The 25,032-nt window shown below is 40.0% G+C and overlaps 6 protein-coding genes across 7 annotated transcripts in view; 3 read left to right on the forward strand and 3 right to left on the reverse strand.

The window, feature by feature from the left end:
• The first annotated feature begins 3,668 nt into the window (after nt 1–3,668).
• On the forward strand, nt 3,669–5,080 carry LOC136411499 (AH receptor-interacting protein). Its single transcript, XM_066394092.1, has 6 exons — nt 3,669–3,804; nt 3,857–4,036; nt 4,090–4,258; nt 4,307–4,493; nt 4,546–4,688; nt 4,744–5,080. The coding sequence occupies exons 1-6, from the start codon at nt 3,724–3,726 to the stop codon at nt 4,944–4,946; spliced, it is 963 nt and encodes a 320-aa protein (XP_066250189.1). The 5' UTR covers nt 3,669–3,723; the 3' UTR covers nt 4,947–5,080.
• Nucleotides 5,081–5,192: 112 nt separating this feature from the next.
• HPS4 (Hermansky-Pudlak syndrome 4 protein) lies at nt 5,193–8,418 on the reverse strand. The gene is made up of 8 exons (XM_066394090.1): nt 8,303–8,418; nt 7,929–8,163; nt 7,651–7,875; nt 7,507–7,601; nt 7,020–7,453; nt 6,485–6,960; nt 6,203–6,426; nt 5,193–5,684 (listed from the first exon to the last, which is right to left on the reverse strand). The coding sequence occupies exons 1-8, from the start codon at nt 8,308–8,310 to the stop codon at nt 5,516–5,518; spliced, it is 1,866 nt and encodes a 621-aa protein (XP_066250187.1). The 5' UTR covers nt 8,311–8,418; the 3' UTR covers nt 5,193–5,515.
• A 175-nt stretch (nt 8,419–8,593) lies between these two features.
• On the reverse strand, nt 8,594–9,268 carry mRpL27 (mitochondrial ribosomal protein L27). Its single transcript, XM_066394074.1, has 3 exons — nt 9,153–9,268; nt 8,908–9,074; nt 8,594–8,852 (listed from the first exon to the last, which is right to left on the reverse strand). Exons 1-3 carry the CDS (start codon nt 9,208–9,210, stop codon nt 8,649–8,651), a joined length of 429 nt encoding a protein of 142 aa, XP_066250171.1. The 5' UTR covers nt 9,211–9,268; the 3' UTR covers nt 8,594–8,648.
• A 147-nt stretch (nt 9,269–9,415) lies between these two features.
• Nucleotides 9,416–10,893, reverse strand: LOC136411500 (epimerase family protein SDR39U1). Of its 2 annotated transcripts, none has more exons than XM_066394094.1 (6): nt 10,750–10,893; nt 10,515–10,692; nt 10,324–10,467; nt 10,100–10,273; nt 9,838–10,043; nt 9,416–9,784 (listed from the first exon to the last, which is right to left on the reverse strand). In XM_066394094.1, exons 2-6 carry the CDS (start codon nt 10,597–10,599, stop codon nt 9,587–9,589), a joined length of 807 nt encoding a protein of 268 aa, XP_066250191.1. In that variant the 5' UTR covers nt 10,600–10,692; nt 10,750–10,893; the 3' UTR covers nt 9,416–9,586. The 2 variants fall into 2 exon arrangements, with proteins under 2 accessions (XP_066250191.1, XP_066250190.1); XM_066394093.1 differs by having other exon boundaries at nt 10,515–10,679; nt 10,750–10,892.
• Nucleotides 10,894–11,210: 317 nt separating this feature from the next.
• On the forward strand, nt 11,211–14,129 carry Pdi (protein disulfide isomerase). Its single transcript, XM_066393796.1, has 5 exons — nt 11,211–11,431; nt 12,058–12,255; nt 12,380–12,654; nt 12,706–13,471; nt 13,525–14,129. The coding sequence occupies exons 1-5, from the start codon at nt 11,284–11,286 to the stop codon at nt 13,617–13,619; spliced, it is 1,482 nt and encodes a 493-aa protein (XP_066249893.1). The 5' UTR covers nt 11,211–11,283; the 3' UTR covers nt 13,620–14,129.
• A 1,806-nt stretch (nt 14,130–15,935) lies between these two features.
• mgl (megalin) overlaps nt 15,936–25,032 on the forward strand; it is a 29,946-nt gene continuing 20,849 nt past the window's right edge. Inside the window, exon 1 of the mRNA XM_066394088.1 lies at nt 15,936–16,213. Coding sequence (XP_066250185.1) covers nt 16,090–16,213 — 124 coding nt within the window. The 5' untranslated portion in view covers nt 15,936–16,089. The remainder of the gene's footprint in view (nt 16,214–25,032) is intronic.

The raw sequence follows: 25,032 nt of genomic DNA on the forward strand, positions 1-25,032 counted from the left end.
ACCGTCAACAACAAGGGTTTGCATTCGAACCCTTAATTGAGGACGAACGATGTTTTCGGCGAGTTTTAATCGAGAACAGTGCGCAATTTCGCCCCTACTTGGATGTGAAAAATAAATAAAAGAAATAATTGAAAATGTCAATATGAAAGGGTCCATTTAACAGCCCCTTGGACTCCTGTGGGTTTATTTGTGTTTTCATTTAAAAAAATCAGTTATGGGGACGTATATGAGGCTGAAAAAGGCGCATTTTAAAATTAGTGAGAACCCTACAGGGTGTCCCAAAAACGTGGAGCGTTATAAAGTTTTTTTTTAGTGCAACCGCCCGCATTTTTATAGCACGATAAAACCCTTTCTTTAGTCTGTGTTAGTTCCTAGATTTTTTTTACATTAGGATGCAGCTATTCGAAGCAATAACATAAAAGATATTTTAGACATTTGCAGTGCCTCACAAAAATAATGAATATGGCAGTTAACTTAAGTAAGATTTTGATAGTTTTAGGGTGGACTCTCATGTAAGTTCACCATAGAAGGCACGGATATTCATTTGGCCAAAAATACATACAGGATGTTCACGGTAACGAATTTCATTTTCATCTTTTCAACTTGGAATTTCTTGATTTCTTCCAAATAGGATAGTGTTTTTTTATGACTTAGTACGAAAGAATTTTTTAAATTCAGTTTTCTCCATTTTGGCATAAAATAATGTCATATTTACCTCAAATGTTAATAGAATGAGTAATTATTTCGGGAAAATCTGCGTTCAAGGCTAAGTGCTCCAGTATTTACCACGTGTTGCCATAGTTTTGACGTTATTTGCTTTAAGTTTTGGCAGCTTATTTACGGTTTTCTGTGCCTTCAAAATGTGTTTATTTTAAAACTGGCCATCAAAATGAAGTATACTCAACAAGAACTTATTAGTATGGTTTATGTAATTAGCTCATGTGTTGAAGATTGTTTATTAACACTCACTGACTAATTGCAGCAATGTTTAAAAATTCTACTTACATCCAATTTGTACTTCATCCGGGTATGCTTCCAGTTATTGATCAGAGGAATTTGTGTCACTGTTTATTTTAGACATTGCGCACTGCACTGCCCTATCTCACCTGCGCTCCTGACTTTTTTCTTCTAAAGCATCTAGGTATGCTGCTCGCTTTCGTGCGTCTTCGGAGATCCGAATTTGAACGACACGATATTCGCGGTATTGTCAAATAAACTCCTTTTTTTTTTAAGGAGATTTAAAAATCCAATTTTTATCCGTTTTCAGTCAGGCACAAGTGCGAACGCTCGTTGCGTTTCTAAGAATTCAATCTTCAACTTCATGCAAACTTTTCCTAATTTTTTTATGCATTTTCATTCGAAATTTGATATTTTTCGCGAGCGACGCGGAAGTGTGCTCGAAGACGCCATTAATACTGACAATCGAAGCGTTATTATTTTGTTTTCAAAGCCGCCCCTGCATGACGGATTTTATATCAAACCACGTGTCAATTTCTTTGTACCGACTTAGGCCCAATTCTATTTCCATTTAAGTTTATTGTAAATTGCAATTTAGTAAAATAATGCGCATATGTTTTAGGAGCCAGTTAACTGGGTTAAAATGAGTAAAGAAGTTCCTATGAACATGAACCTGGAAAGAAACTCTAAGGGTGCTAGAGCTCTTTAAAGAAGGCGCCCCATAAATGGTATTTTCTGAACATTTTGAATGCTATTCAAGCTAAATGGGCAAAATTTTGGACCCGAGGGGTATTTCTTGGTGGACAAGTACCACCCAATTCTGTGCAATGCAATACAATCCACACATAAGTAAATAATCTTTATTTCTACAAAATTGTGTTAGGTTTATCAAACCTAACATTCATCAAAACAGTTCTTTAAACTCCTAAAGTATTCTGGTATCTCCCCATTCCACACTGATAGCAACACACACGATCTTTCTCAACAATATTCAAATCCCTAATTTTAACAATTATCACTTCAGTTAGTGGCATTCGCCTTTGCAGACCACGAGCTAGCTTGCTCAGTGGAATAACTGTCACCTCATTATCCAAGACAAACATATTCACTTCAACCTGATAAGGTATCATCGTTATCACGTCATCAGTTGAATGAGAACGCTCCTGTGCCTTCTCAATAGCCAGTTCGTCCATTTGCCAGCAGAAATATTTAAGACTGTCCTTCAGGGCGACTACGCCATTGAACACTTCAGAGTTTTCTAGTGCTATATGGATGATTGAGTTGAAACAGGATGATCTGTTTAACGAAATGGTGAGATGAGTGATGTTGGACAAATTTGCAAGTTGGAGCTTGAAGTTGCATAGGGTGGCTGACACTGTTGTTGACAATTTTAGCAGAATCAGTTCTTTTAGATTTGGCAATGCACTCAGATTGTCTAAAATATCATATTCAAATGTAAATCCCACATTATCAATTTGTAGTTTTGTCAGAGCTTGTAACTGGTTTATGGTGCAGTATTTAAATAAGGCAGTAAAGAAGGTGCGCTGCAGTCCCATATTAAGGCATAAGGATTTCAGGGACTGCACACTTATGAGATCATCTGTGATGCGTTTACCCCTTATAAACATAAACAATTTTAGATGAGTTAGCTTTTTTAAATTTGGCAAGAAATGTACATTTCTCAGTATCTCATGGGTGATTGTAAGGTCTAAATGGTGAAGTTCTTCAAAGGCACTAAAGAAGTTCAAGTCTGTCTGGCCACAACACACTTCTGCTCTTAATTCTTTCAGCTTTTTTGAAGTCATTTTTGCCAATATCTTCAGGTGTTCTATGTGGCATCTATGCAACCCAATCTCCTTTATCAAAGGAACTTTGGGAAACAGTTCTTGAAAACTATCCAGAGGTAAGTTAAAGGTATCCATTATTTCCAAATGCTCAAACTTTGATCCAAAAATGTCCACTGCATGAAAGACATGTTTTGCACAGCTGTAAACTGAGATATTCTTCCAAATGGAATCTGTCTTAACGATCCAGTACCACGTCTTGCACACTTGGGAGCAATTCCACAAATCCCTAAAGTTGAAGTACTTGAAGACGTTTATTAGGGTGTTGAAGGCGAAGGATTCGTCTGTGGCCAATCGCTGACCTAAGTTGCACTCCATGGTGGGGTTTCAGGTTTCTTAACTTCGTCCAATATTGAGCTGTACACTGGAAGTAATTGGTATGCAGGTAGATTTGATGCATATTTTGGTTTTTTAGTGGCCATATCAAGGATTCTTTTTTTTGCACGTTATACCGCGATGGGCCCATTTTGTATGTTTATGTTTACAAATTACTATTACTTGATAGTGACAGCTGTTTTTTCATTTGTTATTCCCTTTTGACTGTCACAAACTATATATTTTTTCATACGAAAATCAAGATATGGCAATAGTGCATTTGTATTGCTCTATGGTAATACCAACGATGCACCTCTGTATTCACTTCATATGTAACTCAAATAGGTAATAACTCTGTACATATCATGTATAGTATTATACCAATTTTGAAGTATGAATATATTACAGTCTAAAATTTAAAATCTTAAAATGGCGGCGGTTCTCACTTTCTGCAATGTTGCCAGTAGCCCTATACAAGGGTTTTCTTTTGGATTGACAGTGGAATCTTAAATATAAATAAACACAAAATTTGGTTATTAACACCATAATTAATTATAAATTTTTCCCTTTTAAGTCCTTGTCGTAACTAGAATAAATCAACACAATAATGAATAAAGAACAAGATTACATAGTGAAGAAGACCCTTCACGCAGGAACGGCCCCAATATCATTCAATGACAGCACTAAAGTAACCACCCTCAGCAAGAAATTCTACATTCCTAAATCAAAAATCTTCACAGATATATTTTCACTTTATCACAAAACTGAGGGATGGCACCCTAATAGACGACTCCCGGAAAATGGGCAAAGGCGACCCTATACATATCATCCTAGGTAAGAAATTTAAACTTGAGGTTTGGGAGGCAATCCTGCAAAAGATGGCCTTGCACGAAGTGTCGCAGTTCACCGTGAATAAAAGCGTGAGTTAGTAGTAACAAATGGACATCATTTGACTTGCCAGAGGCTTTTGCAGTTGGTGCTGGAATACCCATTTGTGTCCAAAACTTTTCGAGAGCTGCACAAATCCCCAAAGGAGCGAAAACACACCCACATGTGCGCGATGATGCTGCAGAGCGAGGGTGTTGGATATGATGATTTGAATACCTTATTGAGAGATCCACAAGACTTGCAATTTATCATGGGTATTAAATAAAGATTTTAAGATTTACGCTGCATTAAAGTGCTTATAGAAATTGTTAAGGTGGAGCAACCTCATGAGTATGAGAAAGATTCTTGGCAAATGAATGAAAGTGAGCAGGTGGAGATGATTCCGAAACTAAGGTCTCAGGGCAATGAAGAGTATGGCAAGAAAAACTATGTGAAAGCTGCAGAGCTGTATGCCAAGGCTATAGGAATGTTGGAGCAGCTCATGCTGAAGTATGAAACACACATTGAGCAGTCCCATTTGGAGATTTCTTTGATTTTGCAGAGAAAAACCTCACGACACCGAATGGTCCAAATTCAATGAGCAAAAACTACCAATTTTGCTCAACTATGCCCAATGTAAACTAAACATTGAAGACTTTTATGCAGTCATCACACACTGCACTGATGTTCTTAAATATGACTCAAGTCTGCCATACAATCACTCAATTGATTTACAGCCAACTTATGATGAATGTTTCAGACAATGTCAAGGCATACTTTCGTAGGGCCAAGGCCCATATTGGGGCATGGAACCCTAAGGAGGCAAAAGAGGACTTAGAAAAAGTAATGGAGTTGGATAAATCCTTGACTCCACTGGTTAAAAAGGAGCTTTTGAGGCTTGAGGAAATGCAGAAGGTCAAGGATTTGCAAGACAGGGCAAAGCTGAAAAATTTATTTGTTTAATTCAGAGTTTATTTATATTGTGATATTGTTTTGTTGAGCAATTATTGTTATGGGTAGAATTTTATGTTCTGTGGATTTTTAATTCAGAAACGTATGATTTTTTAAATTAATAAATTAAAGCTTAGTACATGTAAGGTCCTCACCACTTGCCTACTTTATTGTCCTAACATAAGACCTTTCACCATCAGTATAAAAGGTTTAGAAAAGAAAAATCATCCTCATATACGTAAGACCAAAATGCTGATATACCTAATAAAGTCGTTGCTATTCCTAATTGATTTTGTTTAATAAGTACTCCTATAAACAATGTAATGTATACATATAAAATTTAACAAAAATCACTGGTTTTCAATAAAAAGAAGCCCTTTTAGAGGAGTTACGGGATACATTATTAATACTTTTCTCTAAACATTACATAACTTAGCAAAACCCACTAAGCAGTAGATATTCACCTCCTATAATTTGCAACTATAGCTGGACATCGATTCGCATAAATAAACTAATAATACTATGTTCTTGGACTGTGTAGCCCCTTGAAACTTGCTCGGGCTTCGTCCCATTCAAATAGATTACTTAATTATAACACAATGGTTCTTCTCTAGCTTCTTCTTGGCAGAATGGTGAACCATTCCCAATGCATCATTGGGCGGTAAAAGTCCTTTGTAAAACTGGGCATTCTCCTGGAAATAAACCTCCTCTTCCCCCTCTTTCCTTCCAAAAACCACTGCCTCTGGTTTCCTGGAAGAATTAATGATTTGTGTCTGTCAAAATGCATGCCAAACTTGGCACTTTAAAACGACTAACTTGGATTGTAAGCCTTTTATTCACTTTAAGCCTGCTTGCGGAGCTCTACGTTCTATTCACTCAGCTTTTTGATGAACCCAGTTTAATGCGCCAAACCGACACTGGCTTAAAACTGATATATTCTCTACCGTTTATTTTATACACCATTAGTGTTATATTCAACCGAGCAGAAGTGATTTTCACGTATTTGCTCCTGTGTCTACACTGCGCAGTATTTGACTTTATCTTCATGATACTAATAACGTGCGGTCAATTAAAATTCAAAGACTTAAAGACCACCTTCCTGGTATTCGAGATAGTGCAAATTGTGCTGGCAGTACTCACCTTCACGGGAAGCCTGAGGCTTTATATTACAATCAAGAGGGGAAGGGCCCGAATGGAGGAAGACGTTTTGAACAAATACGCATTTACCCGATTTAATGTGCTTACTGAAGGAGAAGAATCGAACTCACCTTAAATAAACGTCAGTTATGAGTTGGTGCTTCATAAAATTCTCATGCAAATGCGTTAAATCGCTAAAGTTTTCCCAAAGACCAAACTGGACTACAGTGTCCCAGTTGGGGCTCAAATTTAAAATGCTATAAAGATCTTTCTCAGATGAGGATTTTATGGGGTTTATTAAGTGCTCCTCTAGATGTTTCTCCAATGCACCCAACCTTTCAGTACAGAGTTTGTACTGCAAATAACAATAATCAATTTTCTATCAAGCAAGCAAAACTTATCAGGACTATTACCAATTCCTCTAGACAGCCATCCTCAGTTATCAATAGCGCCAGCACTAAGTCTCGCTCCCCTTGCAGAAACAACAAACATCTCTGCAAAGGAGGTTCTTTTTCATCACTCTTAACTACATGGTCATTATTCCTGCTTAAAACTTTATTAAGCGAGGAGTTCCTCAATGAAAAGGCATCTGCAGATGCCAGTTTATTCATTAGGGGCGTTAAATAGCCACTGGGAGATTTGAATCTTTGAGGCTCGCTGGCGTTGTGAGGTTTAATCGGTAGTGCCAAGTTCCCCTTTTTTTCGGCTATATTCACTTTCTCCTTACACAACACCTCATTCACAAGGTACTGACTTAGACCAATCTTATTATTATCCTTGGTCCAGGGAGATAGTGGGTCGTTAACGCTGTTGCGCCGATTTAATTTAATACTGCGGTTAAAATACTGGAGAGTCTCCAAGCTTCGGTCTAACTTAATGGAAGAAGAATCTAAAATGTCAAATCCACCAATCTCTGCAGTTGAAATAAGTTATCAGGCTCTAGAATACCTGGAGGATCTATAAACGTCCTTTTTTCACTCATTGGAGTGGAAGCCAGAGATAAATTGCCTGCATATGCAGGAGTTGCCCGCAAATGCTCAGCAGAATCGGCACAGCAACTGCTTAAAACCAAAGAATTTGGCCTTGCCCTCCTCTTTTCTCTTTTATTGGCCAGAATACTGACTGATGTAGATGCCTTGTCAGGCTCTAATATGCTGCGGACTCCCTTAATCAGAACATTCCCACCCTTACAAAAATTTACAAAAGATGCAGAGCATGTTAAAGCCTGCAATTCTTTGACAGGAATAAAAACCTGCACCAGTTTTACTCCTGGGGGGAGGTCTGAATATTGGTCAGAGATTTCTGCAGGATTGCTTATCCGATATGGGTCAGAAATGGTGATTGTTTTGGTTGTTTGTGTAGAGAGCTGGGAAACGATGACTCTACAATAATTTTAAAACCACTTCAAGTAATAACATTTTATGCTACAACAAACTTGTTGTGATATAAGAGAGTTCCTCCAAGTACATTTGGCACACATTTGCAATCATCTAGAAATGCTTTTGAAGATTTAAGTATATTGGTATCAGTCTGCAAATCACACATTACCCACATTAAGTAAATGCTTGACGAAACTCACCTTAGATAAATCCCATAAGGGCATATTACTGAAAATGCTGCCTCCCAAATAGAGAAGCTTTAAATAAGTATCAAATATGTGATACAGCTTGGCCCTCAAGTTTTCCCCTTCAAACGACAACCCCAGGGCTACAAAATGTTGATGAAAAAAATTCACCAAAGAGTATAGCAGATTTGCCCTGTGCTCTAACACCCAATCTGGTATATTTCTATCAGTGCCTACTACCTAGAACTCACTTATGATACACTTAATTCGCATTATCATGTAAGGGAATTTACCAAAATGTACCTTCCATTTTCAATTAAACAAAACTTCCCTGTTTGTAGAGAGACAATTTTTGGCATTGAAAATAGACCTCGGAGGCATAGTACTGTGCCTATAAGCTGCCCACATAGAGCAGTCTTTTGATGGTCAGACACCCACGTTGGGTAGAAGTAGAGAATGGCTGAGTTTGGGTCATCTTCTTCATGTTTCAGCAGTTCAATGTCGTAGAGGAAGATTATGGTTGTTTCTCTTAAAAATTTAATGTTGTTTATAATGTAATTTATATTAGATTATTTCTGCTAATTGTTGTCTTAAATATTTCTTCTATCTATTCAAGTCTGGGGATACTTTATGGGGTTTCTGTTGATTTTAGTTATACTCTACTTACTTGGTCATTATAACTACTTGCTCCCTAAGGACTTATGTAGGTTTACATTTCGTATTATATGATATAAAGACTCAAAATTCAAAATTGTTTAAATAAAACACATAAACATACAAAACGTTAATTGGACATAACCTCAATTTTAATTTTATTTAATTGAATATAGGTGACAACAAGCTGCTTGTAAAAAACTGGCAACAGGGTATAAAGTGCCGATTTGTCAATTTTTAAATAATATTTTTGACATTTGATATAGGAATTTAAACATTAATTCGACGACTAATTACACTCATATAAATGAAAAAAAGATTAAAACGCCAATATATTTCCTGTTTTACATCACTTTTTCTTATACTAAATCGACAAGATTGAATCTTTGATGCTGTTTCTGAGGCAGCACATTAAAATATTTCTTGTAAAACTCAGTCCCTTGCCTGTGCCCATGGCACCTCTGCACCCAAGTATGGCCCCAGTCGGGGTCAGTTTTTTCGCATGTAATCACCACTTTCCCGGGTATTATAGCAAATAATGTGCCATTACGTCCCAGTCCCACCTGTAAAAATCCCATTGACTCGCATCTAACTCTAGTACTTCACGAAGAACCGTACATTTAACCCTGGATGAAACCGTAATTGTCTCTGGGTTGCCAGTAGAGTGCCTGAAGTTACAATACATCCATCTTGTACTTTCCAGCCTCGATGCTTTGGCCTGACTTTGGGGTGACTGTTGCGAGTAGAACCGCTTTGTTTCTTACTGGCATTTCTGGTAATATTCACTAAAGAATAGTTTTACTTAGAGATTCGGACTTATTGATTAATGAAAGCCCGTGTTGATTTGACATTTTGGGACTTACCTAACATAGATCTCGTGTTCTGGAGTACGTTTTGCGGAATATTTAGGAGATTATTCATGTTTAAATTTGTTAATTTGTAATTAAAGACGGTCTTTATTTCCAATAATACACGAAAAAGTAAGGTTAAGTTAAAATTGACATCATTTTTCAATATCTTCATAGACAGACTTCAAACTATAAATGCGGCAACGTAGCTTGTAGTGCTATTTCTTCGTATATTTCCAATATATTAAAACAAACACTATAACGCTATTAAGCATTAATTACAAACGAAATTCATTGTTTATTTACTTCAATAAGTCAACTCAATTGTAATTAATAAATAACATTCAACATCCACCAAATAATTATCACATACAAGAGATCGGTTAGAACTTCCCTCAAAAGATCAATTACACATCTCAGCAACTTTCCCTATCAGATCCAAAAACACTTCAAAGGGCTTTAACAATGTTTTGGCAAGCACTTTGTATATCTGGGAAACTAAACTTGAACCCCAACTCCTGAGTTCTGGTAGGAAGCACTTTTTGTCCTGTAGTGATCATTTTGGCCCTTTCTGAGCCCAATATTAAGCTGAATACTATTGAGGGAACTGGCAGGAAGGCTGGTCGTTTCAAGGCTTTAGCAAATGCCTGTAATGTAAATTGTACTCACATAAAGAAGTTTTATAAAAAAATAAGCTCACATCAGAAAATTGCTTATTAGTACAAGTTTCTGGTGCCACCCCATTTATGACACCCTCAACTTTGTTATTTTGTATACTAAATATTAATAAATCAACTAGATCTTTAATGTGAATCCAGGATAGATATTGAGAGCCATTCCCTACAGGTCCTCCAAGACCTAAGAAAAAGGGGAGATATAATTGTTTTATCATCCCCCCATTTCTACCTAAAATAATTTGTGAGAATTACCAAAAAAACAATTTAATAGGGGCAATAATAAACCTAAAACTACTCCACTACGAATGGACACCACCCGGCATTGTTTTTTTAGTTCAGTGGATTCCAGTGTTGTAGCTTTCTCCCATTCAAGCACCAACTTGGAAAAAAAATCAAATGCCTCCACTTTACTGCACTCATTATACTCAGCTTTGGGATTAGGCTTATAAATCCCCACTCCTAAATCTCTTAAACATGATCATCAACTCCAGGCAAAGCTAAACTCTTACCTGACATGCTGACGAAAGCCTTGGGTTTAACTATAGCTTTATCAATGGCTTTGGCTAGAGCTGCTGTGGTATTTATCCTTGAATTGAAGATATTTTGCTTAAAACCAGCCGTCCAGCGTTGCTTGAAATCCATTACATTCTGGCCTGGAAGCTGATGGATAATGTGAGTGGTTTAATGAAAGGATTAGTACCAGCTAAATTAATGACTGCAACAGTGTCCTGTGGAAGCCCCTTTGAACTTAGATCATGCCAGGATATGTTGTGAGGACCGGGCATTCTTGACACAACCTTCACTACATAGTTTAACCCTGTTAGGGTTTTTGTGAGGTGGCTACCTATAAATCCTGTCCCGCCACCTTAAAAAGAACGCTATTGTTCAAAATTTTAATGGTATTTTAGGTCATTTTTATGTTTATTGACATTTACCTATTAGGACGGTTCCAGACATATTTCATTAACTAATTAGTGTTATTTGTAGCTTCTAAAAGTGTTATTTAATAATAAATAATTCAAGGAATGTGATAAATTTCAAAAAAAAAAATTTTTTGACACTTAACCATACGTGAAATGTCAGATTTAATTGAGCTAATTAAAGGGAGCGAGAGCCACCCACGTGGTATGAAGAAGACCAATAGCGTGAGCACACGATGCATGCCACGTTGATGTCATTCATGGTCAAGATTGTTTTGTTCACTCGAGTGTTTAAAGTGAATAAATAATATGTGCTTTGTTTGCACTAGAGAGAGATCACATATACAGAGCAATTTTGTTTGGATGTAGTTTTTTCTTTGCGGATTATGTATCTATCCTTTTTTGTAATGCAGGACTGTAATCTCACTCTCTTAGTGCTGACCTTTTCATTGCCTTGAAACGATCATGCTTCCTTGATTTTGACGTTTACGGCTATACTTTGGTATTCGTGTCTTTTTGTAACGGGTTGTCCAGGAAGAAAGTACTAAAATGAGGATTTTACAAGTTTTCTTATTTTTCGTTCTGGGGGCGCTTTCCTCAGCAGCGGACATCAAGACTGAAGAGGGAGTTTTGGTTCTAAATAAGGAAAATTTTCAACAAGCAACTACAGAGAATGAGTTTATCCTTGTGGAGTTCTGTAAGTATGCACAGAAGGTCCTGTTTTTTGCTTACAGCCTGTTAGTTTTTCCCGTTCAATTGTGCGTGAAAAGCAGCTTAAGTAGTTGCTTTGGTCAATTGGCTTCTGGGGAAAGAGCAGAGTTGTCCATTAATATGCCTGTTGATTTGTACAATTTTTGCTTCAATATAGTTCTGATGAAACCATTGTAAGTGCCCCTTTTACTCGTGTTTTTTTGTCTAGGTAATAATATTAAACAATATTTAATTTGAAAATTTAATTTTTTGAAGAGTTGTTTGCTGGGACATTGTTTAACCTCTTTGCCAACAACTTTACTAGGCAAACAAGTATAGAAATTATTCAATGTACATTTAGTTTCTTCATTACTGTAGAACCGACAATTTGTGTCCCTTCTTTCATTACGAACCAACCTGAACTGACTTGAAAAAAAATCTCGGCATTCAACATATGTATTTTCCTATTACAAATCGGCTTAAAACAAAAATAGCCCATCTTTCTAATTCCAGCGATTACACAACATTTGCCCATTACAGCACATTGCCGCTTGTTTATAATTCAAAGTTTCTTGACCTTTCACCAGACGAAGTACATCCACCATTGTGTCAATAACTTATTTTTTTCTATAGACGCTCCATGGTGCGGCCACTGTAAAGCCCTAGCCCCAGAATACGAAAAAGCGGCTCAGACTTTAACTGAAAAGGAGTCCTCTATCAAATTGGGCAAAGTAGATGCCACTGAAGAACAAGAACTAGCTGAACAATTTGGAGTTCGAGGATATCCAACTCTGAAGTTTTTCAAGAATGGTAGCCCTGTTGAATATAGTGGTAAGTAGTAAAGAGTGGCGTGCAGAACTCACTAGACGCCTACACTTTAGCGTAGAGATTTAGTAAAAAAAATAACAGGAAATCCAATTAGTATGTTTCCACTGAGATTAGCATGACCCATTAGGTGGTAGACAAGCCGATGACATTGTTAACTGGCTGCTGAAGAAAACCGGGCCTGCGGCTACCGATCTGGCCTCAGTAGAAGCGGTCAAAGCCTTCATTGAAGCCGCCAACGTTGCCATTGTTGGTTTCTTCAAAGACCAATCCAGCGATTTGGCTAAATCATACCTAAGTGTCGCTAGCGGCATTGATGACATCCCGTTCGGAATTAGTGCAAACGATGAGGTGCTCAGCAATTACGAGGCCAAAGAGAGCGACAGTATTGTCCTCTTCAAGAAGGTATGTTTTGTGTGTTTCATATAAAGGTTTAGCTCTGAGGAACAAATTTAGTTTGATGAAGGGCAAGTTCTGTACGAGGGAGATTCTTCCGAGGCCAGCCTTAAGAAATTCATACAATCAAACTCTTTGCCCTTGTTGGTGGAGTTCAACCACGAGACTGCCCAGAAGATCTTTGGAGGGGAAATTAAGTCCCATTTGCTGCTCTTTTTGAACAAAGGGGATGATTCTTTTGAGAAAGTCACTGAAGCCGCACGTAGCGTTGCCAAACCTTTCAAAGAGCAAGTTCTCTTTGTTACCATCGACGCTACTGAAGAGGACCATCAGAGGATCTTAGAGTTCTTCGGCATGAAGAAGGAGGAGGTGCCCGCCGCCCGTTTGATTAAATTAGAAGAGGACATGGCGAAATATAAGCCGGAAACTGACGATTTATCCGCGGAGGCTTTGCAGAAATTCGTCCAGGACTTCTTGGATGGAAAATTAAAGCAGCATTTGTTGACCGAAGAGCTGCCTGAGGACTGGGACAAGGAACCAGTCAAGGTGTTGGTGGCGACCAACTTCGAGAGCGTAGTCCAGGACCCTGCAAAGAACGTTTTGGTCGAATTTTATGCTCCCTGGTGCGGACATTGCAAACAATTAGCCCCCATTTACGAGAAGGTGGCCGAGCACTTTAAGGACAACGAGGATATTGTCGTGGCCAAAATTGATTCTACCGCCAACGAGTTGGAATCAATTAAAATCACCAGTTTCCCTACGATAAAGTTGTTTAAAAAAGACAACAATCAAGTGGTCGATTACAATGGACCCAGGACTTTTGAAGGTAGGTTTCAGCTATTTTCTGAAGTGGATTAATTGATTTGAGGGGATTTGCAGGTCTAACTCAGTTCATTGAAAGCGGAGGCAAAGATGGTGCGTCAGTAGATGTGGAAGAGGATGAAGGAGCAGAAAACGCCAAGGACGAACTTTAATCTGTCCGAATGTTACTTTTCTTAATTGTCTATTTTTTATTGAAGAAAGTGTTTGTTAATTAGCGGGCGTCTATGTTGGGTTTTCCAGGGATTTGTTTTACTCTTCAATTTTTAGTACCTATGCGATGGTATTTGATACAGGCGCCCCATAACAAAAATGTATTTATAAACTAAAGTGGTATGAGTGCGTTTTGTGTATGGTTTGTTTATTAGGTTTTTCCATTCATTTGACTGTCCATTCTCATTTTTTAGTTAGTTATAAAAACGAGTACTTCCAAGCTTTAAAGGTTGTTTTCGAGACTGTTTTGTTTTTATTTGATATTAATATTTGTCATTTTCTACTTTTGTAATAATTATTTCCAAAAATGAATTAAAAACTCGATGGGATTCCGCTTTATATTAGCACAAGCGTTATTGTATATAATATATGTTTGGGAGCGAAAGGATTTTTATATATGTTAAATTATGCCTAAATTCTCATTAAATCAATAAAAAAAGAATGAAAATAAACTATCGTTCTTTGTTTTATTTATCCCTGCGTTGAACAAACCTTGTTTGCCTCAAATATATTTCGGAATAATTAAGTTCCAGTAAGTAACATATTTCAAATGCAATTGTATTTTGAAATAATTGCGCATGGTTAGCACAAGGCTTCCGGAAGCTTAGCAGCTCAAAAACTATAAATGTAAAAGTCTTTGGGGGTAATTGAGTGGTTAATTTGAAACAAATGGGCTAATTGAAATGCATCTGGACAATATGGTGAATGCATTTATCGCTATTTTAATAGTCGTTATTGTTTGATGGTCATAATTTGTTATATTTGACTTAAGTTGAGGGGAAATAATTGCAGGACCTTGGCGATAATAAGTAGGCCTGAGTGCGCAGTAAGAATTTTGAAATATTATCTGAAATGTCTACTGATTAGGAGATTCTTATAAATGTTTAAAGCGCAGGCAGTATAAAAGCAGGTTTAGGATATTCTTCACTGAAGCTATTGTAATGAAAATACTAATTGGAGTTGCCCAGAGAACTGAAATACTCAATATATCTTCTAATCCAATTGCTTCCTGTTGATTCCTGGCATAATGGCGAACGTTCATTAACTCATCTTAGCGTTGTTTGTTTTCTTATTTACCAATTTCGATGTCATCAGACGCGTCTGCCTTTATAAGTACCATCGTCCTCTGCCATCTGGGCGTTCAGAGCGTTGGTCGGTCAGCAGCCGTGTGCTGGTTGTTGAATCTATGCAGATATAAGTCGTATCGGCCTCGGTACCAGCCGGTGCCAGCCGCGTGGTAAGACGCCGGGTCACGGGAGTACCATCGCCGCAGTACCATGAGAATTCAATGGGTTTAGGCGCTGTTGCCGCCCTGCCTCTTTTCCTCCACTACACTGTCCTTTTTTCGATTGTTGCCTCTATTGTGCTGGGGGTGCCGTTGAGGGAGCTCCAGGCTGGGGTGTCTGCGGTGATGACCGATTCGAGAATTTCGCTGATTGATTTGATATCGTTGTTTGAGATTGAGGGTAGATGTGGCAACGCGAACTTTAATGAATTATTTACCGATATGGTAATGAATATGTTATTATTACATTATGTGGGTATATACGTTTGTTGACGGGGGACCAGGATTTGTTATTTTTACAGGGAATTCCTCGGTTATCCAAACCGGTTGGTAATTGCGAATTTTGCGCGTTTCAGGGTTTTCGAAAGAAATGGAAAAATGTTACATGGACCAAGGTTCTCTAGGCGATTGCTTCCTCTGGAGCATGATCAAAGCGAATTCGTACAGATCGCAAAAAGCTGCAACGGTTCATTAGCTCGGCGTAGCCGTAAATAGCTTGAACTTTCACGTTTCATAATCCGAGTTATATCAAGTATTCTAATAACGTTTTTTGCGACTTATTCCTTATTAATTTCAGATCGTGTACTTTCTCGCGCTCGACCATCGGCCAGCGTGGCAGGCAGCGGCAAAAGTCCACAAATTAGGTTTATCAATCGTCCCGTTGCGTACCACGGAACCCATGAAAATGACTGCGGTATCAAAACGGAATTTACCTGTTCAAATAACACACTGTCGGTTCTGAAAGCTTTTGCTCAGCAACGCTAACAAGCTGCGTCCACCTGAGGCGGCTCTTGCGCCAGTATACGGTCAAGCCTGGGTGCGAGACCATTAGAAACGTGATCTCGGCGTAGATGGGGCCCCAAATGAACAGGAGTGCTTAGAGAAAGGTAAAATACGGCGGAGCGAATTTCTTGTCAGTCGCTCGCCGGCTTTTGTTCGCGCTGTTCGGTGACGTCAGGCTCGGGGAAAACTCAGCAAACTCGGAAGTTTCCCCCACTCAGCGCTTCAAATTCAAAGTGTTCGCTCTCAGGGAAAGTGTGCCACTGTGTGACCGTTTATGATGCGAAGTGTCTTCCTAGTGACTCTCTATGATTAAGTAGTGCGTCGGTTTCCGAAAACTTTTTGAAATGGGGCGCCCGAGTGCCCATCACCAATCAGCGCGGTGGGTGATTCCCTGCTTCGTTGGGTTGTGGGCAGTGCGGCTCATCCTCGCCGATTCCAGCGGGAATGGCAAACTCGCCATGGGGGCAGGTGAGCTATGACAATTTCGGCAGGTTGCCGTCATGACTGCCCGTTAACGTTTCGACAAATCTCCGATTAATTGCCGTGCTTAAGAGGAATTTCCCGCATTTCACGGCAAAACTTCGCGAGGCAAAATCGCTCCTTTGCTGATCTACGTAGCATAACAGGATTCTCTTATCAAGTACATACATACACACACACGCCAAACTTCAGGTGAATAACCTTCGGCAGATAAACGTATCAGCAGGTATTCCTTTCGCCTGTTGATGGCGGCGTGTAGGGCTAGGACAAAAACGATCGGGGCCATCTTCATTTTACATTTTAGTTTAACCTACTGGCTTACTTTCTTGTGTGCGTCGAAAAAACGCAATTTGGTTTTTAACCCAGGAAAGCGCTGCCATGACATTTTCGATATTAGATGATGGTGCTTTATTTCGATCCTTTCTAATGCTCGCGAGTCATCCGTAACGGTACCGGCGCTTTGTTTATCTTCGGAGTGAAACGGTTCCTTAATGCCCGGACACCCTGGTGCATTAGTGGGCGAGCCAAACAATGAAATTCGCGACGCTCCCATCGTCGTCGAAATTCAAATTTTTGCGCGAGCACGGTGGTCCGTGCAGATCTCTCAGACTCTAAAAGCAAAAGTTCGGACACGTACCGTGTTCCGTTCGCGAGTTCGGTACCGTTAAACATGGGTGTTTGAAAATTAACTACCTATCGATAGTTTGCTTAACCCAATTATTAACAGCCGTGTTGCTGAATTCGTGCGAGCAAAACCTGCTTTAGTTGCATTTGCAGCGCAATAAATGACTCCTAAATCAATACATTGTAGCTTCGAACGGTGCAATGAAACCTAATTTCCACTTACCTTGGCAATTTTTCCCCAAAAATCCACACCTGCCACAGATTTAACCGAACACGAGTTCACCTTAAGTGTCTTTTTCAAATGACATTTTTAGTCCGTATTCCGGGTTGCCTAAATTCGCCTGGACATAACGGAGCATACGAAGACTGACCCAGAAATTAGTCCATACTTCAGGCTCCTTTATCCATGATGAGTCTTTCAAAGTAATTTCACGTTTTTGGACGTAGGCGTTTTCTCCCTCATATGTAGCTTTCTCGGTGATTCTGGTCAAAGATTTTTCAAGAGAACCGCGAGTTTACCTGCTTATGGAGTGCTCCTCGTAGAGCCTGGATAGATGCCATATTGAACTTATCTCAAGGTGGCGCTATACCGCACACAGTGGGAAGAAATCTCTATTTCTCAAAGCAATCTAAGAGCTTTCACTGAATCAGTGGAGTAATTTTGAGAATTCTCAAAGTTTTTTTAAATTTTTGGCAGCAGAATTTATTCTGCAGGGCGTACAATATCCGAAATGTAATTTCAAATATTTTAATAAATATCGAAATTAAAATATAACTCATGTTTTAAAGTTTGCGTTGCGACATTTTCTCTCACTGTTTCGTCCTCACGTCTCAAGAGAGTTTTTGCGTAGTATGAATAAGAACATTCCCATATTTAGATATTGTTAATATATCAAGAGCTTCTTGTCGAAGACGCATGGCGCGATTTTGCTTCAAGAGGAAAATGTTAGTTCGGCATTGGCATGGCACTTTTCTGTCTAGTGACTAATCAGTAAAGCGTTGGTGAACGCGCCCGATCTTTGATGTCTGAAAAAATAGGGGAGTGATCATTGCAGTGGCGTATCCAGCCGCCTTCTCCAATTAGAAAGGGACTGATATGAAAGTTTTGAAAAATTACATTTGAGAAAATAGTAATTAGAAAAATTGCCACTGAAGCGTTCGCCTCAACAACAGATATTTTTCTCAATTAGGGAGAAATCCAGAGGCGCCTCGTGAGATGTTTATTAAGATTTCGAATTTAATTGCAACCCGACGCTCTCACTCTTCCATGTAGTTTCCCATTATCCCACTCGTTTAGCCAGTTTTAAGGTGATTTTCGAGTTTCAAATGTACACATCAGCGACAGTTCCCATTGGAATTAATCCATTTAGGTGCTCATCGAAGCCGAAAATTCAGAGCGAACTGAAGGCTCAGGCCCCAAAACACTGGGAATTTGAATGAATGGCAGAAATACTTCCTTCACAGGTTTTTGTACTTTTCCGACCTCGAACCACCTTGAAGTGTGCAAGCAATTTTGCTGCATACAAAAGAGTACAGACTGTACATACGAAGCACACAGAGCCGAGAATGCAACATTTAGAATGGTGCAATTTCGAAACAAAATGGCTGCCTCGTGAGGCACGTAGAAAATGCATTTCTCGACCTGGTAAGGTGACTTGCAACAAATCGTTGATAGGTGCCCCGGAAGCCCATGTCGTACTCAGCTTCCAGGACGGATTAATTAGGAGATTATATGCGAGTGATAGCGGCGCATAATTTGCACTAGATTCTCATAATTGTCCCCCAATTGTGTGTCGTTTGAATCGCGAAACGGACACCTTTCCCACGCCGTGCACTTGCGAGAGAAACCCCGATGGTGAAATCACGCAATCATTTATTTGTTGAGGTTCAATTGCGAATATTTTCGTCTTCAAACGTTTAACATGGCTGGCTAATTGTGCCTGCTGTAGTCATATTGATTGGGGCAATCCGACGTAGTCTCGTTAGTGTTCCTGACGTTGTTATTCCAGCAAGGAAAGGAAGTAGAGGAGTCTCGATAAGGCTGAATCAGCCGGGGCTTCAATTAATAAAATTTACATGCAGATCGCTTAAGCCGGCATAATCCTTTAATAAAGACGAGTTACGGGACGTTGATTATGCGCCCTTAAGCAGCCATAACGAGGCCCCAAGAGCGCTCACTCTGTAGCTGGCACTAAGGCAGGTTTAATAAGGAAGTACTTAATATTTGGGGGGTCATTTAAGAACGCCGCGTTCCGGTGCTAATGGGCTTCAACTGCTTTTGAAAAATCAGAAGAAATTTATTGCGAATAAAGCCACGAAACGAATAATCGACGTCATGATTTCCTGTCGAAGCCAGGCGGTTATTAAAGGGCTGGCGCAAATTGCAATTTACGTGTGCAGCAACAGCAAATCGCGCCCGGTGCGCAATAAAACCACCTGGAAAAACAAATCGCGTTAAGGGCGTGCAATTCCAAAGCCAACTTGACCTAAACAGACTTAAATGACAGCTGAAAGTCATCTTGCGTAAACCTCCGTCGAACAATAGCGAGGCGTCGTGCAATCGGTCCCTCTCGACAGCGCCTCAGGTTCTTCGTCCAACGCGAACTGGTACCGATGGGTACCGCAAATGCGACCAAACAAAAGCGCAGGATATTCCTAATCAAGCCGGCCTTAGTTACTCACTCTTAATGCGGCTTTATTTCGTTTAATGGATTTCGCTCCTCGGGGATGCATCGATTTTTATTAAACTTTCCGGTTTAATTTCGGAATTCTCTATCGGTTCCTTTTCGGGCGCCAATTGACGGAGTCGCATTTAAATTCCCCAAAGTTCCTGTGAAGAACGGAAGTTTCTGATCAAATTTTCAGGCTCTGACGAGTTCATCTTCGAGACGTCGACATACCTTTGGAAGCATTAACAGAAGGGTTTCTTACGGCTTGAGGGCGATTTTGCATTTCTGCGAGTGGAATTAGGATAAAGCTCCGGCGCAAGGATCAAAAAGTGAAGAAAATATCGAATTATTCACTTTAAAATGCTAATTGTCCCGAATACTCAAAAAATAATCCCCCAATGGCGTCGATAAATTTCAACTTAAGGGAGATTTCGTCTTGAGGGGGGCATTAAGAGGTTTTTCATGCCGCGGCCTAAACAAATTAAATGATCGTCTCGAAGCCGGGAATTGTTTATGGTAATTGCCTGACGGGCCTCAGTAATTGTTTTTCGCTTTTCAGGCTAATCAGCTTTCCGATATTACCAGAATGGTAATGTTTCGTTAATGACCACTAATGTCAATCGGCTAAGAAGGGATTAGCCCCTTTAAGGTGCCTATTTGCCTATTAACTTCAATCGTTCAGTGGGTGGATTTACCTTTGGTAATGTGAAGTGGGAATTAATTGGTGTTTCAATGTCCCGAACGATTCGTCATTATAATGTGCCCCGAACCCCTGCATACGCCCCTGTCCGAAAGCACGCTCGGCGCTGTCATTTAGCCTTGAAACATAATCCCAAATCTACGAAATCTTAAGTGGCTCCCTGAGCTGTCCTTGTTTATCTTAAGCGTCAAGACGAAGAGGGAAAATATGTCATACACGGCCTTCTTAGATACCCAATTGTTAATTTAAGTTGCATTTGGGTCATTAAGAGGTCTGCCGCCTTCGGCGTTTTTCTCGATAATTAAGTGAAATTTCCGCTCTGCGTGGGTCGAATTGCGGAGTCAGGCGTGGAGAAAACTACCCTATACATGTGTATATATATCCGAGCATAAAATTAGGGTCACTTGAAAAATTCCTCAAACCTAGTACGAACAAGTTCAGGAGGCCACTTTTTCAGCTTCGCACTGTTCCTCCTCGAAATCTAAAACGATCCTAAACAATAATCACATGTTTCGATGAGTACTTCAGCGGTATGAAGAAACTGAACTGCTCATCCGAAGATCCGGATCGGAACGAGGAAGGGCTGCAACGGCTAGAGATGACCACTTTCTCGTTTCTGTCGCTTTGAGGAACCGAAGAGCTGCTGCAGTACTCCTTCAAACTCCTCTGCAAAAAGCAAGAAATGTTAAACGAAAGCGAATGGACCGTTAGGAAGCGTCTTCATGTTGCTGGATTATCCTCTCGAACTAGAGCTACAGGGCCTCCGCTTTCTCGTGAACGCCGGCTTGCGAGGTCGAATTTTGCACGAATAGACTTGGCTTGGATAGTAGAGGATTGGAGTCGGTTATTCTTTTCCGATAAATCTCGATTTTGTCTCACGGGCTCAGACAGACGTGTGAGAGTGTGGCGACAATCAGGCGAAAGATATGCCCAAGCATGTACTGCTGAACGCCTTCCATTTTATGGAGGCTCAGTTTTGATATGGGGATGAGTTTCTTTTGAAGCTCGTACGAAGTTAGTCTTCATCCAAAATGGGACTCCGAATGCGTTATCAGCAAAGGTTCTAGAAGATCATGTTGTATCGTTTATGGTTATTCTTGGAGAGAACGCAACCTTTATGCATGATACTGCACGGCCCCACACTGTTTGCATGGTTACCGCTTTTCTTGAGGAGGTTCAAATCGCGGGATTTGTCTGGCTTGTTCGAAGTCCAGATTTGAATCCGATAGAGCATGTTTGGAATGAGATACCTTACCGAGAAATGTGCCGTGTCTTAGAGATTCCAGAGAGCTTCGCGAATTGCTGGTGCAGGAATGGGATAATCTTCCGCAGAATGTGATAATATTCTCCGCGGTTTATTTAGTAAATGTTCCATGAAAAGAATCTCAAATCCGTCCGAAATGTCGCAGATATCAAATCCATGGCTGTCGTGATGCGTAAGTGTCGGTTTAGTTGAATTTCGGTCTGAAGGGGGCTGACACCTGCGAATTCTGCGAAGAATAAAGTGAAAATTCTGAAAAATTCACCTCTGAGCTGCTTGAATTACGACGTCGGAGGGAGAAAATCGTATTTGAAAAATTATCCAGTATTTTGACAGACCGCTTCACCCTTAGTGGTCGGAACTTCGCTCCACAGCATTCCCAGAGCGAATCGAAATTCTGTCCCTTAATTTAATCAAATTCTGTGACGTCACTTCGAATATGATTATTATTGTTTAACTGGGGCAATTTAAAACATCAAAATTGCGCCGACTTCGCTACAAAAGAACCTCTGCGATGTATGGAAATTTCCTCTTTTCGCTGCCGTGGGCCAATGATGTTCACTCAATTTTCCCTCAAAAGATTTAATTTTTGTAACTATACAAAGACAAAAGGGCCTCTTTAGCAAACTAACCGAGATGCCTTAATGAAAAATATACCCATAAAGGCATCTCGGAGCGCAGTTTACTGGCCTCGTTTCCAACAACGGCATAACAATGAACGTCTTGTCTCGTTCCGGGCACTTTGTCATATATTTTAATTTTTGTTGTTGCATTGAAAATTTGAAAATTTACATGAAAACACACCCGCCACGGTCCATTCTAAACGGCACACCGTGTGTATAATAGTAAGTAGTAGGCGCAGTTTATCGACCTTTACTCAGGCAAATACAGTTAGGCCGACATTTTGTGACAGTATACAGGGCGATACGAAAGCGCAGCGCGTCACTCGGTCACCGGAAAATCGGTCATGCAATTATAAGCTTATCTATGCGTTCAGTTTCACTGTTCTAGATGGGAAAAATTGAAACCCTTGAGGAGACAGGTTTAGGGAATAACCAATTTAAAGGAGCTGCTTTATTTAAATTATCGGACGACGAATGTTTCGGTATCGGAATGAGGTTTTAGTCGAGGTTTCAGCTTCCCTGTTGAATTATTCAGGCCACACGAACGTTCCTGCCGGATTTGCTCCCTAGGTTATTCTAGTATGAGTATGATTTGCAATTTAATACAATAAATAAAAAATGAGGCCGTTTCATTCGCCTTGTATGAGTTTTCCCATCTTGAAATTTACAGGTGCACCCTGATTTTCGAAGCCCAATTCGGGTCGGGAGTTCAGAAAGCGAAGTGAAATATTTATTCGGCCATTTCTGGAGCGGTTGCAATGGAAAATGTTTAAGAACCGGTAAAAATAATGGGCGTTATTAGGGGATATGCAAGAACACGATTCGAGGCACAGCGATTCGTGTTATCAAGAGGACGCCTTCATTAGGCTTCGCCTTTCTAGATAATTAATTATGAGACATGACAAGAAATGGAAATATAAGAAAATTCCGAGACGGCTAAATCTCTCCCTGTAAATGGCAACCTGGCAGCATTCTTTTGTTGATATTCCGTCAGGGCAAAACCAGCGTAACGTCATTTGTTAGTGTATGGACCACGTTGCCAGAATTCGCGGACTGTTTGACTAATTATGTCCGAAAGCTGCTTGCGGTACAACAGCAGTATGCGAATGCCCTAATTTCCATAGTAAACATTGAATACACAAGGCCTTCATTCTTGCCTTATTCTTCACATGCCCGTATGGCAGCAAAAGAACACAAAATGACGTTAAGTAAATTATTATTTCCGCCCTCGTTTCACGGCTGCAAATATGCAATTTACCCATGTATATGAAATTGAATGAGCGAGAGCCGGAAGCCATCAGGAATGTTTAAAATGGATTTCACGATAAATCTATAGAGGCCTCCCGATTGAGAGGGACAGTTATGGGATTTATTTGGAATGGAGGTGTGTAGCTGAAATTCCGAATTTCGCATCACCTTTGGGAGGAACGAGTTAAAAATTGCGTGTTTTCCAGCGGGATTGCATAAATGCACGTGTCTTTGTTCTCGAAACGGGCTAAATAATTGAGTTAGAAGGGTTTGGGGGGAGGGGGCCGGGTAGGTGAGGGGGGGGGGGGGTAGAGGGTGCTAACGGCAATCGATGGTCGTAAATTGCAATAAAGAACCATTAATAATACCACCCCGACAGGGTGTTACACCATTTTGTTATAATACGAAAACTTTAGCACTTTATAGAATTTCAATTATCCAATTTTCCCGAAGTTTGTTTGGGAGTTCGCGCGATTTTCCGAAGTTGGCCAATTAATGCAACTCCATACAACAGCTGTATCGACCTATCATTGCTGAGAAATCACATATTTGGATCAGTGTTACTTGACCGGAGTTTCGGGACAAAAACGGGCGATATTTCACCGGAAAACCGTTGCCGGGCGAAATTACTATTCCTGAGAGGTCCCGGCTATTATTTCTGGCGGAACTTCCGCAATGATGGCGATAGTTCCCTTGTTTGCGGAGTTGACCCTTGGAAAGTTACGGTAACTATTGAATATTTCGCATTCAAAAGTGCGCTCCTCGTCTTGAGGCGCTAAACGTGTAGGAGAAACATGCGCGTCGAAAAAGTGAGCCGATAATGTTAATCAATAATAAATTATGGCGGCTAATGCTAATTTAGATATTGTTCGGTCTTACGCAACGCAATCTTTCCAAGAAGCTCAGCCATTGTTTATTCTCCGCTAATTATATGGACAATTGCTGCATGATGTTCGGTCTTGCGCACTTAAGCTGATTAAACTTCAAGTGCGCGAAGGCAAGTGTTTAACGTTTACGGGCCAACGTCATTAAGCCGCGTTTACGACTGTCATCAACTCAAAAATGCGACATTAAGTGTATTCGAAATTCCTGTGTGTACATATAATTTCTCATCTGCGTGACATAGAAAGCGCTACCAGGCTGCCATAATTATTTGCCAGAGATATTTAAATGAATCCATTATAAAATTACTTGATAATTATATGTATCTGTGTTGCATTCGTACAGTTGAAGAATGCTCGAATAGCGGTGTTGGTGATCTATGGTGGAAGAGAAGAAGTCGCCTTCTCAGGGCCAGAAAACCGACGGTCCTCTGCTTGGAATCTTCACACTCTAATTGTCAGTTTAACGTTTACGGTGCGCTATAGCGAGAGATTCCCGGTCGAAAGCGTTTGACGCGATTATACCGCGAACCTGTCGATAAGACCAAGAACCGTTGGATGAAATGCCTCCTACGGCTACCGGTCGCCGTAGAGGAAGTATTGTAATTAGAGGATTTAGGCGACGCAATCCTCCTCTGCCCGACTTCCCACGTTTTTGAATTTTTTAAAAAGCCCCTGGTCCTGAATTCCAGCTGTCGATGATACCTCCAAAGAACTTTGCCATCGAACCCAAAAAGTTTCTGCCAAACTTGTACTATTAGACAACTCCTTTCCCGCGGCTCCAATCCGCAATAGAGTTGC

Source organism: Euwallacea similis, chromosome 10 (genome assembly GCF_039881205.1).
Source record: "Euwallacea similis isolate ESF13 chromosome 10, ESF131.1, whole genome shotgun sequence".
Taxonomy (NCBI): domain Eukaryota; kingdom Metazoa; phylum Arthropoda; class Insecta; order Coleoptera; family Curculionidae; genus Euwallacea; species Euwallacea similis.

Coding starts and splice junctions, on each gene's coding strand:
- LOC136411499 (XM_066394092.1), top strand. CDS start 3,724: ATGAATAAAGAACAAGATTACATAGTGAAGAAGACCCTTCACGCAGGA. Junction 4,259..4,306: donor AGACTTGCAATTTATCATGG/GTATTAAATAAA, acceptor AAGTGCTTATAG/AAATTGTTAAGGTGGAGCAA. Junction 4,494..4,545: donor TTGGAGCAGCTCATGCTGAA/GTATGAAACACA, acceptor TTGATTTTGCAG/AGAAAAACCTCACGACACCG.
- HPS4 (XM_066394090.1), bottom strand. Junction 6,427..6,484: donor ATGGCTGTCTAGAGGAATTG/GTAATAGTCCTG, acceptor TGTTATTTGCAG/TACAAACTCTGTACTGAAAG. Junction 5,685..6,202: donor ATAACTGACGTTTATTTAAG/GTGAGTTCGATT, acceptor TAATTCTTCCAG/GAAACCAGAGGCAGTGGTTT.
- mRpL27 (XM_066394074.1), bottom strand. CDS start 9,210: ATGAATAATCTCCTAAATATTCCGCAAAACGTACTCCAGAACACGAGA. Junction 9,075..9,152: donor GAACACGAGATCTATGTTAG/GTAAGTCCCAAA, acceptor ACTATTCTTTAG/TGAATATTACCAGAAATGCC. Junction 8,853..8,907: donor GGTTTCATCCAGGGTTAAAT/GTACGGTTCTTC, acceptor GGATTTTTACAG/GTGGGACTGGGACGTAATGG.
- LOC136411500 (XM_066394093.1), bottom strand. CDS start 10,771: ATGTCTGGAACCGTCCTAATAG. Junction 10,468..10,514: donor TGCAGTCATTAATTTAGCTG/GTACTAATCCTT, acceptor ATCAGCTTCCAG/GCCAGAATGTAATGGATTTC. Junction 10,274..10,323: donor GGCTTTCGTCAGCATGTCAG/GTAAGAGTTTAG, acceptor TAAGAGATTTAG/GAGTGGGGATTTATAAGCCT.
- Pdi (XM_066393796.1), top strand. CDS start 11,284: ATGAGGATTTTACAAGTTTTCTTATTTTTCGTTCTGGGGGCGCTTTCC. Junction 11,432..12,057: donor GTTTATCCTTGTGGAGTTCT/GTAAGTATGCAC, acceptor TTTTTTCTATAG/ACGCTCCATGGTGCGGCCAC. Junction 12,256..12,379: donor TAGCCCTGTTGAATATAGTG/GTAAGTAGTAAA, acceptor ATGACCCATTAG/GTGGTAGACAAGCCGATGAC.